Source organism: Canis lupus, chromosome 11 (assembly GCF_003254725.2).
Source record: "Canis lupus dingo isolate Sandy chromosome 11, ASM325472v2, whole genome shotgun sequence".
Lineage (NCBI taxonomy): Eukaryota > Metazoa > Chordata > Mammalia > Carnivora > Canidae > Canis > Canis lupus.
In genome coordinates, this window is record NC_064253.1 from 50,151,574 (window position 1) to 50,168,281 (window position 16,708).

At 38.5% G+C, this 16,708-nt stretch overlaps 1 protein-coding gene across 14 annotated transcripts in view; it reads right to left on the bottom strand.

Annotated features, from left to right (window-relative positions):
* UBAP2 (ubiquitin associated protein 2) overlaps positions 1-16,708 on the bottom strand; it is a 124,716-nt gene that overhangs the window by 50,967 nt on the left and 57,041 nt on the right. For 13 of the 14 annotated variants that reach the window (XR_007400993.1, XM_049091865.1, XM_049091860.1 and 10 more), the window contains 2 exons: positions 12,937-13,090; positions 11,360-11,437 (listed from right to left, as the gene is read on the bottom strand). Coding sequence is in view for 12 of the 14 variants with exons in the window: in XM_049091865.1 (XP_048947822.1) it covers positions 11,360-11,437; positions 12,937-13,090 (232 nt within the window). In the remaining 2 variants the exon portion in view is untranslated. Of the gene's footprint in view, positions 1-1,423; positions 1,475-11,359; positions 11,438-12,936; positions 13,091-16,708 lie in introns of those variants that run through there. The other variant, XM_049091868.1, reaches the window with a different exon arrangement.

Consider the following 16,708-nt stretch of genomic DNA (forward strand, 5'->3'; position numbering starts at 1 on the left):
GGCGATTTTAGGTTTATAAACTGGGGTAGTTTGCAAATTAGGCATGAGTGGATCCAGGGGCGCACATACATACAAAAAAGAAGTTTATATATTCTCAGAGTACTCCTCTCAAAAAGTATTTATTCATTACAAATTGTAGGATAGGGATCCCTGGGTGGCGCAGCGGTTTGGCGCCTGCCTTTGGCCCAGCGAGCGATCCTCGAGACCCAGGATCAAATCCCACATCGGGCTCCCGGTGCATGGAGCCTGATTTTCCCTCTGCCTATGTCTCTGCCTCTCTCTCTCTCTCTGTATGACTATCATAAGTAAATAAAATTTTTTTTTAAAAATTGTAGGATAATAACTTCACAGAAGAGATATCTGGCAGAAACAACTGTTCTTAAGCAATAAAAACTAACATGACTAGTACTGGGATACACTTGTATCATGTGCCCTCTAATGTGACCTCAAGTCACTGATCCTCAATTTCTGGTATTCCTGTCAGAAATAAGATACAGTTTAACTATACTGGCTATAAAATAAAATTTAAAAACACCAGATAACATCAATCTATTTATGAGGAAGCTTCTCAGACTGATATTATAGGACATTCTACAAGAATTTATGTTTCAAAACCATCAAAGCCATGAAAGAGCAAGATTATTCCAATCTGATGGAACTATTCTAGACTGATGGACACTAAAGAGACATGAGAACTAAACAAAATGTGATCTTGATTGGACTCTAGACCAGAATACTGTTTTGCTATCAAGAACACTACAGGAGGAGCACCTGGATGGCTCAGTGGTTGAGCATCTGCCTTTGGTTCAAGTTTTGATCCTGGGGTCCTGGGATCAAGTCCCGCATCAGGCCCATTACAGGAAGCCTGCTACTCCCTCTACCTATGTCTCTGCCTCTCTGCGTCTCTCATTAATAAATACAGAAAATCCTAAAAAAAAAAAAAAAAAAAAAAAAAATTACAGGATAACTGGAAACTTTCCAATAAGGCCTGTAAACTGTATTAATATTAATTTCCTGTTTTTTATCACTGTAAGATACCTCCACAAGAGAGTATCTTTTGGGGCGCCTGGATGGCCCAGATAGTTAAACAGTTGCCTTCAGCTCAGGTCATGAAACCAGGAACCTGGAGTGGAGCCCCAAGTCAGGCTCCCAGCTCAGCAGGGAGTCTGCTTCTCCCTCTCTCCCTCTGCTTCTGTCTTCCCCCCCTGCTTGTGGTCTCTCAAATGAATAAAGTCTTTAAAAAAAAAAAAAAAAAAAGAACCTCTTTTTCTTAGGAGATCTACCCTAATATATTAAGGGGTAAAATGGCATTATGTTGGAATTTATATTTAAAGGTTTCAGAAAAAAATAATAAATACATAGAGGAAAAACAGAACAAATAGTAAAATATTAAAATTCAGGCAAACTAAGTAATAAACATTACCCCAAATTCCACTGTACTTTATGTCAAGACAGAATGTTAAAACCACACCCTGAGCTCTTCTGTGTATATTTTATATTCCAGTAAGTAGATTTTAATTCTGTGAAAAAAAAAAAAAAAAAAAAAAACTATGTTGTTTTCCATGTGTATATTAGCTACTCCTCCTACACAGAATGTTCCTACCTGGATTTTCACATGGTTTTCTTCCTCCTCAAACCACCCAATCTAAAGAGGACCCCACTAGGGTGCCTGGCTGGTTCAGCTGGTAGAGCATTAAGACTTTTGATCTAGGAGTTTTGAGTTCAAGCCACATGATGGGGACAGAGCTTTATTACTTAAAAAAAAAATTTTTTTTAATGAACAAAATAGGGGCACCTGGTTGAGCATCTAGATGCCTTTGGCTTAGGTCATGATCCCGGGACCCTGGGATCAAGTCCTACTTCAGGTTCCCCAGAGAGAGCCTGCTTATCTCTCTACCTATGTCTCTGCACCTCTCTCATGAATAAATTTAAAAAAACTTTTTAAAAATAAATAACAAAAATAAAAATAAATATGACCTCAGTGACAGCTGATTATCAATCATTTTAAGTCAAATAGTGATTTTACTTGACTATCTCTTCTCCTTTCCCACCCAGCATGTGAGGGGCCATGCCTTATTTGCAGCATTATCTGCAATGATACAATGGGTATTTAAATATTAGTTGTTAAAAAAAAAAAAAAAAAAATTAGTTGTTGCGTTTAAGACTGACAAAGAACATCAATTTCATGAACATCCAACTTCTTCATAAACTAAACTCATATTTAAAGATGTAATATAGGGAGATCTCTGGGTGACTCAGCGGTTTGGCGCCTGCCTTCGGCCGAGGGCGTGACCCTGGAGTCTCGGGAACGGTGCCACTTCGGGCTCCCTGCATGGAGCCTGCTTCTCCCTCTGCCTGTGTCTCTGCCGCGCTCCCACTCTCTCTCTCTCTCTCTCATGAATAAATGAATAAAATATTTTTAAAAAAAAAGATAATAAAACTAGCCAACTGACTCCCATCTATACTATTTTCCAACTCACACTGGCTGTTCCCTAGGATGTTTTTATAACAATAAAGCTGTTCAATATGTAATAAGACTCAACCTTTTATTTTTAAATATGTTCCTAAACTACCAAAGTTCTGGGACTAGATTTTTATTCTCAAAGGACCAAACTGAAGGGTTCAAGTGTGCCACATAGGGAATTAAATCATGAAGATCTGATCATTTCTTTAAGAAGCCCATTAAAAAAAAAAAAAAAAGAAACCCATTAACAAAATAAATAAATAAATAAAAATAAAAATAAATAAATAAATAAATAAAAAAAGAAGCCCATTAACTCCAAGAGAAAGATCTAAAAGATCAAATACTCTGGAAAAGAGAAACTTCTCCCAGATAAGATACCCCAGTCATCTGTATTCCAGAAACCTTAAAACAAAGGAATTTGGGGATCCCTGGGTGGCGCAGCGGTTTAGCGCCTGCCTTTGGCCCAGGGCACAATCCTGGAGACCCGGGATCGAATCCCACGTCGGGCTCCCGGTGCATGGAGCCTGCTTCTCCCTCTGCCTGTCTCTCTCTCTCTATCATAAATAAATAAATAAATAAACAAACAAACAAATAAATAAATAAATAAACAAACTGCTTTAGTCTACATTAAAATAAAATACCTTAAAAAAAAAAAGGAATTTGCAACAATCTTCTAATTACAATAGTGCAGTAAAATTAGACACATAACATTGACATTACACTCTGACTACTCTGACCTACAGGCATAGTAAATTTTAGTGGTTAACAGTCTCATTCTGGGGACATCTGGGTGGCTCAGCGGTTGAGCATCGGCCTTCAGCTCAGGACCTGATCCCAGGTCCAGGGGTCAAGTCCCACAATGGGCTCCCTGAGAGGAGCCTGCTTCTCCCTCTGCCTATGTCTCTGCCTCTCTGTCTCTCATTAAGTAAATCAATCAATCGATCAATTGATCGATTTAAAAAAAAAAAATCTCATTCTGTACTTTTGGTTTCCTTGTGTTTTCTTTCGCTCCCAGGATGGGCACTTCAAGGCATTAAAAAAATAGGAGTAAAGATGCCATTTATCTACCTCATCATCTTTCTATCCTTACTGTGACAATGGTAAACTTGGGATTTTATCTAAAAAGCTTATTCCTAAATACACAACTAATAAGCAGTTTCAGCTTCTCAAACACAGAATTAAAGTTTTTACTAATTATTACATGTCACATGACAAGGACTGTTACCCAGAATACTCCACATCTTACACATTTGTATAACATGATCTTCAATCTAAATTCAGAATTAAGTCATTATCCTTCAGGAGAACTTCCAGACATGCAGAAAACATTTAATATGTATCACCTGAATTCCACATTTTTTTAAAAAGACATTATTTATTTATTCATGACAGATAGAGAGAGAGAGAGAGAGAGAGAGAGAGAGAGAGGCGCAGAAGGAGAAGCAGACTCCTCACAGGGAGTCCAATTTGAGACTCAATCCCAGAACTCAGGGATGGATCATGACCTGAGCTAACATCAGATGCTTAATTGACTGAGCCACCAAGGTGCCCAACCAATTTGAAATTTTACCAACTTTAATCACAAATGTAAATCAGTATTCTGAGGGAGACCCAATGGGAGGAAGAACAAGAGGAACTCACAAGTATGGTCAAAATCAAAGAGTAAAGGCAATGGAGACTTTAAAGAACTGCTTTTAAAGTCTACACCTGGGGGGACACCTGGGTGGCTTAGCAGTTGGGCGTCTGCCTTTGGCTCAGGGCATGAACCGAGGATCCGGGATCAAGTCCTACATCAGGCTCCTGTGGGAAGCCTGCTTCTCCCTCTACCTATGTCTCTGCCTTTTCTCTGTGTCTCTCATGAATAAATAAATAAAATCTTAAAAAAAAAAAAAAGTATACACTTAATGGAATATTCTTGCTTTTTAAGTAGGCCCTTAATATCTGCATACTACACAACAAACCAAAAGTAACTGCAAAGGACCAGAACAATGAACCTTTTTTTTTTTTTTTTTTAAGATTTTATTTATTTGAGAGAGAGAGAGAGAGAGAGAGAGACTGAGAGAATGCATGCACAGAGGGAGAGGGAAAAGTAGACTGAGCAGGGAGTCTGATGCAGGGCTCAATGGCAGGACCCCGAGATCATGACCCAAGGCGAAGGCAGATGCCTAACTGACTGAGCCACCCAGGCACACCAAGGAACTTTTTAAAAGGCTAATTAAACAGACTACAAGAGAGTAACTTAAGACATTAAGTGACTTACAACTAATCTTCTGAAAAGTGACATGTTACATAAAACAAAAGACATTTATCCCATAATTATTAAAGTAACAAATTGGGCAGCCCCAGTGGCGCAGCGGTTTAGCACCTCCTGCAGCTCAGGGTGTGTGATCCTGGAGACTCGGCATCGAGTCCCACATCGGGCTTCTTGCTTCCCACATCCTGCTTCTCCCTCTGCCTGTGTCTCTCTGTGTCTCTCATGAATAAATAAATAAAATTTTAAAAAATCATAATAATAATAAAGTAACAAACTATTTGTTCTATACCACTACTATCAAACTGTACTAATCTTCATAAGCAAAATGATTGTAGTTTTGTGCACATAGGACACTGAATGTTTTCTCCCTCTTGCCCTGTGGTAGATGTGGGATTCAAGGCAAATCAAAGAAATTTCCAGACAGATCACTACCTATCAAGAGCCTGTTTAAATATACTTAAATATAGGTGTAGATTTTTTTTCAAAGAGTAAAGTATGTTTTTTTCAAATATTTTAATTTATTTATTTTAGAGAGGTAGAGAATGTGAGTGGGGGCGGAGGAATATGGCATTGAGCAGAGGGAGAGAGAATCTGAAGCAGACTCCACACTGGGCCATGCAGAATGAAACTGGACCATTTTGTTACACATTACACAAAAAAAGAACTCAAAACGGACAAAAAAAACCTAAATGTGAGAAAGGAATCGATCAAAACCCTAGAGGAGAACACAAGCAGCAGCCCCTATAACCTCAGCTGCAGCAACTTCTTTCAGACACATCTTCAAAGGCAAGGGAAACAAAGGCAAAAATGAACTATTGGGACTTCATCAAGATAAAAAAAACTTTTGCACAGCAAAGGAAACAGACAAAATGGACGAAGGTATTTGCAAATGTCTTATCAGATAAAGGGCTAGTATCCAAAACCTATAAGGAACTTATCAAACTCAATATCCAAAGAATAATCCGATCAAGAAACAGGCAGAAGACATGAACAGACATTTCAAAGAAGACCCACAAATGAACGCCTGGGTGCTCAGCGATTAAGGGTCTGCGTTCAGCTCAGGGCATGATCCTGGAGTCCTAGGATCCAGTCCCACACATCGGGCTCCCTGCATGGAGCCTGTTTCTCCCTCTGTCAATGTCTCTGCCTTTCTATCTCTGTGTCTCGAATGAATGAATGAATGAATGAATGAATGAATGAAGAGGTGGTGGACGGGGGAGAAGGGGGGGGAGGGGGAGGAGGAGGAGAAGAGGACTACGACGACCACCTACAAATGGTCAACAGACCCATGAAAAAATGTTCCACATCACTCCGCAACAAAGAAATACAAATCAGAACCACAATGGGATACCACGTCACACCAGTCAGAATGGCTAAAATTAACAATTTAGGAAATGACAGATGTTGGCAAGGATGTGGAGAAAGGGGAACCCTCTTACACTGCTGGTGGGAATGCAAGCTGGTGCACCCACTCTGGAAAAGTATGGAGGTTCCTCAAAAAGTTGAAAAGAGCTACCCTCTGATGCAGCAATTGCAGTACTAGGGATTTACCTCAAAGGATACAAGTGTAGTGATCCAAAGGAGCACCTGCACTCCAATGTTTATAGCAGCAACGTCCACAACAGCCAAACTATGGAAAGAGCCAAGATGTACACTGACAGATGAATGGATAAAGATATGACGTGTGTACACACACACACACACACACAATGTCATACTACTTAGCCATCAAAAAAATGGAATCTTGCCATTTCAATGACATGGACAGAACTAGAAGGTATTATGCTAAGTGAAGTAAATCAATTAGAGAAAGACATCATATGATCTCACGTAGAATTTAAGAAAAAAAGGGGGGGGATCATAGGGGAAAAGAGGAAAAAATAAAACGAGACATAATCAGAGAGGGAGACAAACCATAAGAGACAATCATTAGGAAACAGAGGCCTGCAGGGAGGTGGCGGGGGTGTGTAAACTGGGTGATGGACATTAAGGAGGGCATGATACAATGAGCACTAAGTAGGGCAGCCCCAGTGGCTCTGCGGTTTAGCACTGCCTTCGGGCCAGGGCGTGACCCTGGAGACCCGGGATCAAGTCTCACATTGGGCTCCCTGTGTGGAGCCTGCTTCTCCCTCTGCCTGTGTCTCTGCCTCTCTCTCTCATGAATAAATAAATAAAATCTTAAAAAAAAAAAAAATGAACACTAGGTATCATGTAAGACTGCTGAATCACTGACCTCTGCCTCTGAAACCAATAATACATTTTATGTTAATTAACTGAATTTAAATTTTTAAAAGTAACTAAAAACTAAAAGGTTTTAGTTAGCCTAAAACATAAAAAAAATTTTTTAAAGATTAGGTAACGAATTAGGGATTTTAAGGGACGCCTGGGTGACTCAGTGGTTGAGCACCTGGCTTTGGCTCAGGTGGTGATCCTGGCATCCTCGGATCTAGTGCCGTGCATCAGGTGCCCTGCAGGGAGCCTGCTTCTCCCTCTGCCTCTCTCTCTGTTAAATAAATAAAATCTCAAAAAAAAAAAAAAAAACTAATAATATGTATGTTAATAATTGAATTTAAATTTTAAAAAATAAAAATAAAAAATAAAAGGTTTTAGTTAACCTAAAAAAAATAAAATCTTTTTTTTTTTAAGGTTAGGTATTGAATTAGCTCTTTTAATGCTAGCCAATATCATCATTCTGTAAGATTTTACTTGGTTTGGCTCCTTCAATTCAGGGTGTCTCATAAACTATATGATAGCTCCAAGCAGACATGGTTTCAGGGAGACCCACTAGTTAAGTCCTTCCATCTTTTCATAAAGAAAAGCTATTTACCTCCACCTCTAATATATATTTTAAAGTCTGAATCTCTGAAGAAGGAAGGGGGCAAGAAGACAGATAACCAGCCTACTATCCCACTCTGACTCTTCCTGCCTTAATCTCCCTGAAGAACTCGGGTTCCAAAGTAAGTTAGTAGTACAAACTCTGACCTTGAACAAGTATACACCTCTCTCAAGATTCAGTTCCCTCATCTGTAAAATCAGAATCCTCAGAAGTTTTAATAGAATATTAAAGGGAAACCAATGTAAATTACAAGCAAAAGGCCTGCTACACGAAAAAGCACTCAGAGTAAATATTAGCGATTATTAATTATTCCATTTTTGTCCAACTCACAGAGGAAAGAGTCCATAAACAGGTAACTAAAGATTTAAGTAAGTACCACAAAGACCATTAAATAGGCCTAGCAAAACAGCCATCAACGATGGAGAGACCAAGCAAGACCCAATGCTTCCCCTGAGCAATCTATTTTTGCCACAAAGAAAATCACAAGATTAAATTACCTATGCTGAATTCCTCATCTTGAATTCCAAGAGAACTCTTTTAAAAACTAAAGCATAGGGGCATCTGTGTGGCTCAGTCAGTTAGATGGCCAACTCTTGATTTTGACTTGGTTCATGGTTCAAGCCCTGCATCAGGCTCTGTGCTTGTTTGGGCATGCTCGCTCTCTCTCAGCCAATAATGAATGAATGAATGAATGAATGAATGAATGAAATCTTTTTTAAAAATAAAATTAAATAACAACTAAACCATAAAAGTCAAAATAGGGATGTTAAGAAATGCAGTTTATCTAAAACCTACTAATAAATTCACTAAACATGGACAATTCATTCACTAACCTAAACATCACTAAAAAAATTAAAAGAAAAACATAAACATGTCTTCTGATGCAATACAATATAGAATATATAACCTCCTCCATGCTTTCCTTAAAAAAAAACTGAGCTTGAATCTAATCTTTAAAACTAAATTACAGGGCAGCCCAGGTGGCTCAATGGTTTAGCGCCGCTTTCAGCCCGGGGTGTGGTCCTGGAGACCTGGGATGGAGTACCACGTCGGGCTCCCTACGTGGAGCCTGCTTCTCCCTCTGCCTGTGTCTCTGCCTCTCTCTGTGTGTGTGTGTCTCTCATGAATAAATAAATTAAATCTTTAAAAAAAATGAAATAAAATAAAACTAAATTACATTTAGAGTAAATACAGGCACCTAAGAACTAAGCTAAGTGACACAAGAAACAAACAAAAAAAAAACGCATAATGTGAAACAGAACATCCTAAAGGACAAATAACATGTTTTCTGACAACAAATCAATGGTAAGAGGAAAAGGGGGAGGTACAAAGAAGTTAGGGAGAATTAGATTTAAAAAAAAAAAAAATCAAAATATGCAATGCATATTGTTTCAATACTGATTCAAAGAAAGCCAACTATGAAAAGACTTTTTCAGTAACCAGGAAAATTTATACATGGATTAAATATTAGATGATATCAACAGTCTACAATGACTTTTTGTGTTTTGTGGGGTTTTTTTTTAAGATTTTATTTATTTATTTGAGAGTACACAGCAGGGGGAGGAGCAGGAGAGGGAAAAGCAGAATTCCCATCAAGCGAGGAAGGAGCCTGATGTGGAGCTCGATCCCAGGACCCTGAAATCATGACCTGAGCTCAAGGCAGCTGCTTAACCGACTGAGCCAACCAGACATCCGTTACTATGACTTTTTGAAGTATTAAAATGGCATTATGGGTTTTTTTAAAGATTTTATTTATTTATTCATGAGAGATACACACAGAGGCAGAGATATAGGCAGAAGGAGAAGAAGGCCACCTCCGGGAAGCGTGATGTGAGACTGGATCCCACGACCCGAGATCACGACAAGAGCCAAAGGCAGATGGCTCAACCACTGAGCCTCCCAGGTGCCCCATATTTATATAATACTTATATATAAATATTACAAATTTTATATAAAGTTATGTAAATTTATAATGTTTATATATAAATATATTTTAATTTTTTTTAAGGAAAATATAATTAAAATCTGTTAGATGAAGCACCTGGGCAGCTCAGTCAGGCATCTACCTTTGGCTCAGGATCAGGGACCCTGCTTCTCCCCTCTCCCTCTGCATGTTACTCCCCGTTTATGTGCGTGCTAATAAATAAAATCTTTAAAAATACACACACAATTGGTTAGATAATTCTAATCTTATTTTGACTGTGCCTGGCAAATCAATATATAGTTTTGCCTTCTCTATCTGTGGTTATCATTTACCTTTGGTATATATAGTATTTTAATAAATGATAATTGAATGAATAAACAGCCAAAGAAGTTGTCGCATATATATATAACCTACATTCTTTGTTTAATTTAAATTTTAGGTAATTGGGATCCCTGGGTGGTGCAGCGGTTTAGCGCCTGCCTTTGGCCCAGGGCGCGATCCTGGAGACCCGGGATCGAATCCCACATTGGGCTCCAGGTGCATGGAGCCTGCTTCTCCCTCTGCCTATGTCTCTGCCTCTCTCTGTGTGATGACTATCATAAATAAATAAAAATTTAAAAAAATAAAATAAAATAAATTTTAGGTAATTAATATACAGTGCCTACAATATATTTTTTTAAGATTTTACTTATTCATGAGAATAAGGGGGGGAGAGGCAGAGAGGCAGAGACACAGGTAGAGGGAAGAGCAGGCTCCATGCAGGGAGCCTGACGTGGGACTCGATCCCAGGTCTCCAGAATCAGACCCTGGGCTGAAGGCAGCGCTAAACCGCTGAGCCACCTGGACTGCCCGCCTACAATATTCCTATGCTTAATAATACTGCTGATCAAAAACTGCCACTATGAACTGCTCATGTGGAGACTAGTCACAACTGCATTTAATAATGTATCCAACAGAGGCACCTGGGTGGCTCAGTTGGTTAACCATCTGCCTTCAGCTCAGGCCATAATCTGAGGGCCCTGCAATTGAGCCTTGCATCAGGATCTCTGCTCACTGAGGAGTCTGCTTCCCTCTCTACCTCTGCCCCTTACCCCCACTCGTTCTCTCTTTGATCTCTCAGATAAATAAAATCTTTTTTAAAGTTTTTTTTTTTTTTAATTTTTAAATATATCCAAAAAAGGCTCCTGGTTGGCTAGGTCTGTAGAGCATGAGCCTCGATCTCTGGGTTTGTGAGGTTGTCAGTTCAATCCCCACACTGGGTAGAGATTACTTAATAAAATAAGAAAAAAAAATTAAATTAAATAATAAAGAAAGAAGATCAAACAAAATGTCAGTTCAGGTAGCTCGTCCCCTGAACCAAAGCCTTATCTGCATATTACATCGTGTATCTTGATTTTATGACCCTGAGAAAATTCAGTCACACCCTAAAGTATATGAAATTACCTTATTAAAATGGCTTAATGATGTCCCAAATTAATAAATGTTAAGAAATGATTACTAACAGAAAATTTGGGGAGTGGGAAGGAACTAATCAATGGGCAAATAATTTTAAAACTAGGATCATATGAGTAAAACACATTTATAAAAGTCCAACAAAGGAGAACTGAATGATCAGAGCTTCAAGCTTTAAATTGTTCATATAAATGGCCTTCTCAGCTCCGGTGAAACAAACCAGTTAAGTTTCCTCAAAATTATGCAAATCCAAACATTTCATTCATAGCCATCAGTAAACAAATCCGAAGATCGCAGAAGATCAATCCTCCTCTTTCAGAGTACTCTGCCATTCCTTAGTGAAATAAGTATACCAATAGCCCCCACCCCCACCCCGCCTCCTTCCAATCACAAGCATCTTCTTCCCCCTTGTTCTATCTTCTATCTTACCTCTGCCACGGACTCGCTTGCCACGGTCTGAAAGCTTGTCCACTTGATTGCAATCAATTCCATTCTCTTCTCCTCTAACTATGGAAGAAAAGAGCACCTGTTGTACATAATTGTGCACAAGAGCAATCAAAGGCAAGGACAAAAAGACTTCTTATAAAAAAGCTAAAACTTTACCTAAGGGATCAGAAAACAGTAAAAACAAAACCAAATAAAAATGGCTGAAAAAACTGATGACAGCACATCTTGCTTAATTCATAGGTGAAAATTTTGTAAGGAAATTAAAATGATGTGCCACTTTTTCCTTTCTTCTAGTTGGACTTGCCCTCCCCTAAGGTAAGTCTGCTTCAAAGACCAAATTTGTTATGGAGCTATATGTAATACACACCAAAACTGGCTCACTGGTTAGGTTTAAAGGAAAGGCCTAGAATAGCAAAATAGCAATGCCAAGGAAATAATGAATTGTTGAAAATATTTCAATTGGAGGCAGCTTTTCCCAGGATACTATCCAGAATGTGCCAGTAGAGTTATCTTCTCCTCACCCCTACACCGGTATTGATTCTAACAACTCTATGTAATAAGCAGGTTTTTTTGTTTTTTTTTTTTTTTTTGAGGTCGCGGGAGACAAGCTGCTACCAGCGCAGAAGTCACCCAGGGCCTCCTATAATAAACAATTTTGAGCAATATTGACACATCTTGCTCTCCTCATCCCTTTCAGGGCCATGAGTTATAAGTGCTGCCTCATGAATGCCTTCCTTGGCATTTAAATTTGCCAAACCCCTTCTTAAAATCACCATCTTGCTGCCTTTGTTTTTCCCAAAGCGTAACTTCCACATATAACATCAGTAAAATATTGTATTACTACAAAATGTTACTTCTCTTATTGTAACATCTCTCTCTAACCTCCAGTAAAAGTTTTAGGAGGGCAAATATTTATTTTATTCATTGCTCTATGGCTGTTAGAGTAACAGACTACATAGTAGGTACTCAGTAAACATCTGTGGAATAAATAAACTAGCCAAAGTCTCTAAGATTGTTTGTTAAGCATTTACCTTTCATTCATTCATAATTTAGCTACTTTGGTATATCTGCACAGCAAGTAGTGTTGTTATGGGTAAAAGATGCCAAAATCCGGGTTAAATGAAAGGACTCAGAAAATTTTCCCTATTCAACAACTTCCCTCTTAATCTAACCCTTGCCTATAAAATAGTATCCATTAAGTGGGAAGAATAAACTATCTTCATCTACCAGTGAATGAAAGCCCTCCTTTCAAAACAGAGGGTGCACTTTAAGACATAACAGAAGGTGGTCTTAACTGACTGAGGCACCCAGGCACCCCAGGCACCCCAAAAAGGCAGTCTTAACACACAACATAACTACATACAGCCCAGGTAAGTGCTAACATGAAACTGCATCAGTTAGGGTTCTGATGAACTACTTAGTTGTAGCTCAATATTAAGAGTTATGTATAATGACAAACACTGAAGAACTAGATTTAAGGGCATTTGTTGGAGCACTCTTTCAGCTTCTCAGTATGCATAAAAATTTTCTTAACAAAAAATTAGGAGAAATATACTTACACTCTCTCCCACGATTGCCACCTCTTCCTTTCCGGTTGTTGTTTCCACGTCCACGATTCATTTCTCTCTCAGTTCTCTTCTCTCTATTCTCTTTGTTTTCTGAATTTTCTTTTCCAAAATTCTTCTTCTTCCCCCCTACAGTCTCCCATGAAGTCTACCGAAGACAAGAGTGGTCATTCAGAGTTGTCATTCAAAGTGTATACAATTATCAGGGATGTGTGCATCTATCTTTCAGATCTAAAGACCCACACCTTGAAGCTCACTTGCCTACCATTTTAATTCTTATCCATAAAGTTCTACTTTCAGATCTTTCAGAGGATAAAAACAGTAAAGTTCGCACTAAGCTTCTGTTGCCATACACAGCACAAAAGAGGACAGCAACTAGCTGAATTAACAACTAACTATATATTGTCCCACCACAGAGCCTTTTCCTATGCTGATTTAAAAATAAAGGTCATTTCCCTAAGCTCCCATACTATGCCATCCCCAACTATCCTCAGTAGGCCTTAAACCTATTAATATATTAGCTCAAAGACTACAAAATTACATTAAAATGCTGCCCTAAAACCTCAGGAATAACTTGCTCTATTTAACCAAAGTAACCACCTAAAAACATTTAATGGTAGGCAAATAAAATTAGCTTTTTTTTTTTTAAACTAAGTACCCAAGGGATCCCTGGGTGGCGCAGCGGTTTGGCGCCGGCCTTTGGCCCAGGGCGCGATCCTGGAGACCCGGGATCGAATCCCACATTGGGCTCCCGGTGCATGGAGCCTGCTTCTCCCTCTGCCTGTGTCTCTGCCTCTCTCTCTCTGTGTGACTATCATAAATAAATAAAAATTTATTAAAAAAAAAAAAAACTAAGTACCCAAAATTTCAATCTCAAAGACCTGTTTCTAATGAGAAGTTAATTTATATAACCTCCCTTATCTGCCTCTCCTCTAATGGTGACTGAAATCAAATCAAATCAAATACATATAAATTGCTGAGAAAAGAACACTTTGTTCTTGTAAAAATAAGTGGTATTACGATAATAAAGGTACAGCACTGAGAAATCCCAAAACTGGCCCATTTGTTTCTTTTTTTTTTTTTTGGCCCATTTGTTTCTATTTATTTTGTCATCATCTACCTCATTTCACAAGAGAGTTGAAGTAATTCAGTCCCAAAATAAGAGCAAGAACTATCTTAAGCTTAAAAAAATCTTAGGAAAAAAGGAAATTACTAGTATTGTATATTCAGATAAAATGCACTAGAAATTAATAAACTAAAATTGAAGAAAATAGCTGAATTACTTCCAAAACAGCAGAGGCCAGATTTAAAATGCTTTTTTAGAAGGAATTTTTTTGACATCTATAAACCTCAACTGAACCGATATATTTAGTTACATATAAAATCACCAGATATGAAAAAAATTAAAACTAGTTATTTTCCACCTTTAAGCTTTGATAAAGATTTTTTAAAAATCAACAACTGACAGCTACAGCAGAATAATCTGGCATATCCAGTTCTGGTGAATACCCATCTATTCTAATCTTCTACAAGTCTATCTGGGAACAGGACCCAAACTTTAATTAGTTCATAGCTTTTACCCAGCAATTCTACTTTCAGGCCTTTATTCACATGAAATAATTTTATAATTGTGCAAACACTTATATACAGACAATGGTTAGAATAAAAGGTGGGGGGATTCTCCTAATATCTACCTTAGGAGGCTATCTACTCTAGAACATCCACAAAGAGAACAGTATGTAGCCACTTAAGAGAGTTATCCAGGTGGGGGCACCTGGGTGGCTCAACTGGTTAAGACTTTGCCTTCTTGACCTGGGGACCCTGGGCCCTGGAATGGAGCTTGCTTCTCCCTCTCCTTCTGCCTCTCCTCTCTGCTCATGCTCTCATGCATGTGCGTATTCTCATGCACTCTCTCTCTCTCTCAAATAAATAAAATCTTTAGGGGAAAAACTAGTTGTGCAAGTACACACAGAAAGAGATCCATGATATTAAGTGTAGCAAGCTAACCAACTAACAGTGTATAAAATAGGATTACATTTTTTTAGTTCAAATATAAGCCCATGTAATATACTAAAGTTAGTAGTTATTTAATGAGGACATTTAATTTCATTTTATCATTCTGCATTTCTTTTTTTTTTAAGGATTTTATTTATTTGAAAAAGAGAGAGAACACACAGAGGGAGAGGGAGAAGCAGATACCCCATTGAGCACAGAGCCCAACACAGGGTTCAATCCCAGGACCCGGAGATCATGACTTGAGAAGAAAGCAGATGCTCAACCAACTGAGCCACCCAGGCACCCCTCTGCATTGTTTTTTTACTTAGAGAAAACAATAAAAGTTTATTCCAGAAAAGTAATTCTGCAGTTTACAAAAACTCAATAATGCTTGCTAATATGAATAAATAAGACACCTATGTAAGACAGAATCCTGTCCTCTTAGGTTAACAAGACAAAAAGTAAATTCTAGAAGTCCTAGAAAAATTATACACAGTGGAGTCAGCACAAGGTGCATATGTATACAATTTATAATAACTTTACACTGCCAGACCTAATGGTACTCAATCATTATGAAGGGACATATTTTGTATGTTTTAAGACTTTATTTGAGAGAGAGAGAAACAGAGCACAAGCAGGGAACAGGGGCAAAACGAGAGGGAGAAGCAGGCTCCGTGCTGAGCACTGAGCCCCACGTGGGGCTTGACCCCAGGACCCTAGATCATGACCTGAGCCAAAGGAAGGCACTTAACCACCCAGGTACGGCATATGTGAAACATCTGAGAAAAATATCTTACTCCATTTCATTCAGCAAAGACACCCATAAGCAAATCTTGGGCTTGTAAAATCACAAAGACCGACAAGAACTTATTTGTGGAGGAAAGTTAAGGAGAGCAAACTTAAGGGGTAATTGGTCTAATATCACTGTAAATGCTAAAGAGAGTATAGCACATTTGGCACAACAGTCTGTGAGCAGGCACACAAGCTTTCAACATAAACCAAATAATTACGGAAGATTTTCAACTAAACTTCTGACCATCTTTGTATCTGTATTTGGCTACTTGTAAAAAGGTCTGAAGAAACTTGAAGAGAAATGGTCCTCCCAGACACTACACTTAGTAATCAGCAAAGCAGCTTTCTAGGCCAGCTAATTAAAAATCACTCTCCCACCTCCTATTTGCCAGGAACTACACAACACAAACAAATCGCGAAAGAGAAAAGAAAAAAGAAGAGGAGAGGAGAGAAGAGAGGAGAAGAGAGAAGAGAGGAGAAGAAAGAAGAAAAAAGAGAAGAGAAGAGAAGAGAAGAGAAGAGAAGAGGAGAGGAGAGGAGAGGAGAGGAGAGGAGAGGAGAGGAGAGGAGAGGAGAGGAGAGGAGAGGAGAGGAGAGAGGAGAGGAGAGGAGAGGAGAAAGAAAAAAGAAAAGAAAAGAAAAGAAAAGAAAAGAAAAGAAAGAAAGAAAAGAAAAGAAAAGAAAAGAAAAGAAAAGAAAAAAGCATAGTAATGCAACAGACTGGTATTTCAGAATTATTCTGGGTATGCCTGGGTGGCTCAGCGGTTGGGCGTCTGCCTTTGGCTCCGGGTTGATCCGGGGATCAAGTCCCACATCAGGCTCTCTGCGTGAAGCTTGCTTCTCCCTCTTCCTATGTCTCTGCCTCTCTGAGTCTCTTGTGAATAAATAAACAAATTCTTTTAAAAAAACAAAACAAAACCTATTCTGTCACTCAAAACAGCATTATAATAAAAGACTTATTGGTACTTATGATCATGTT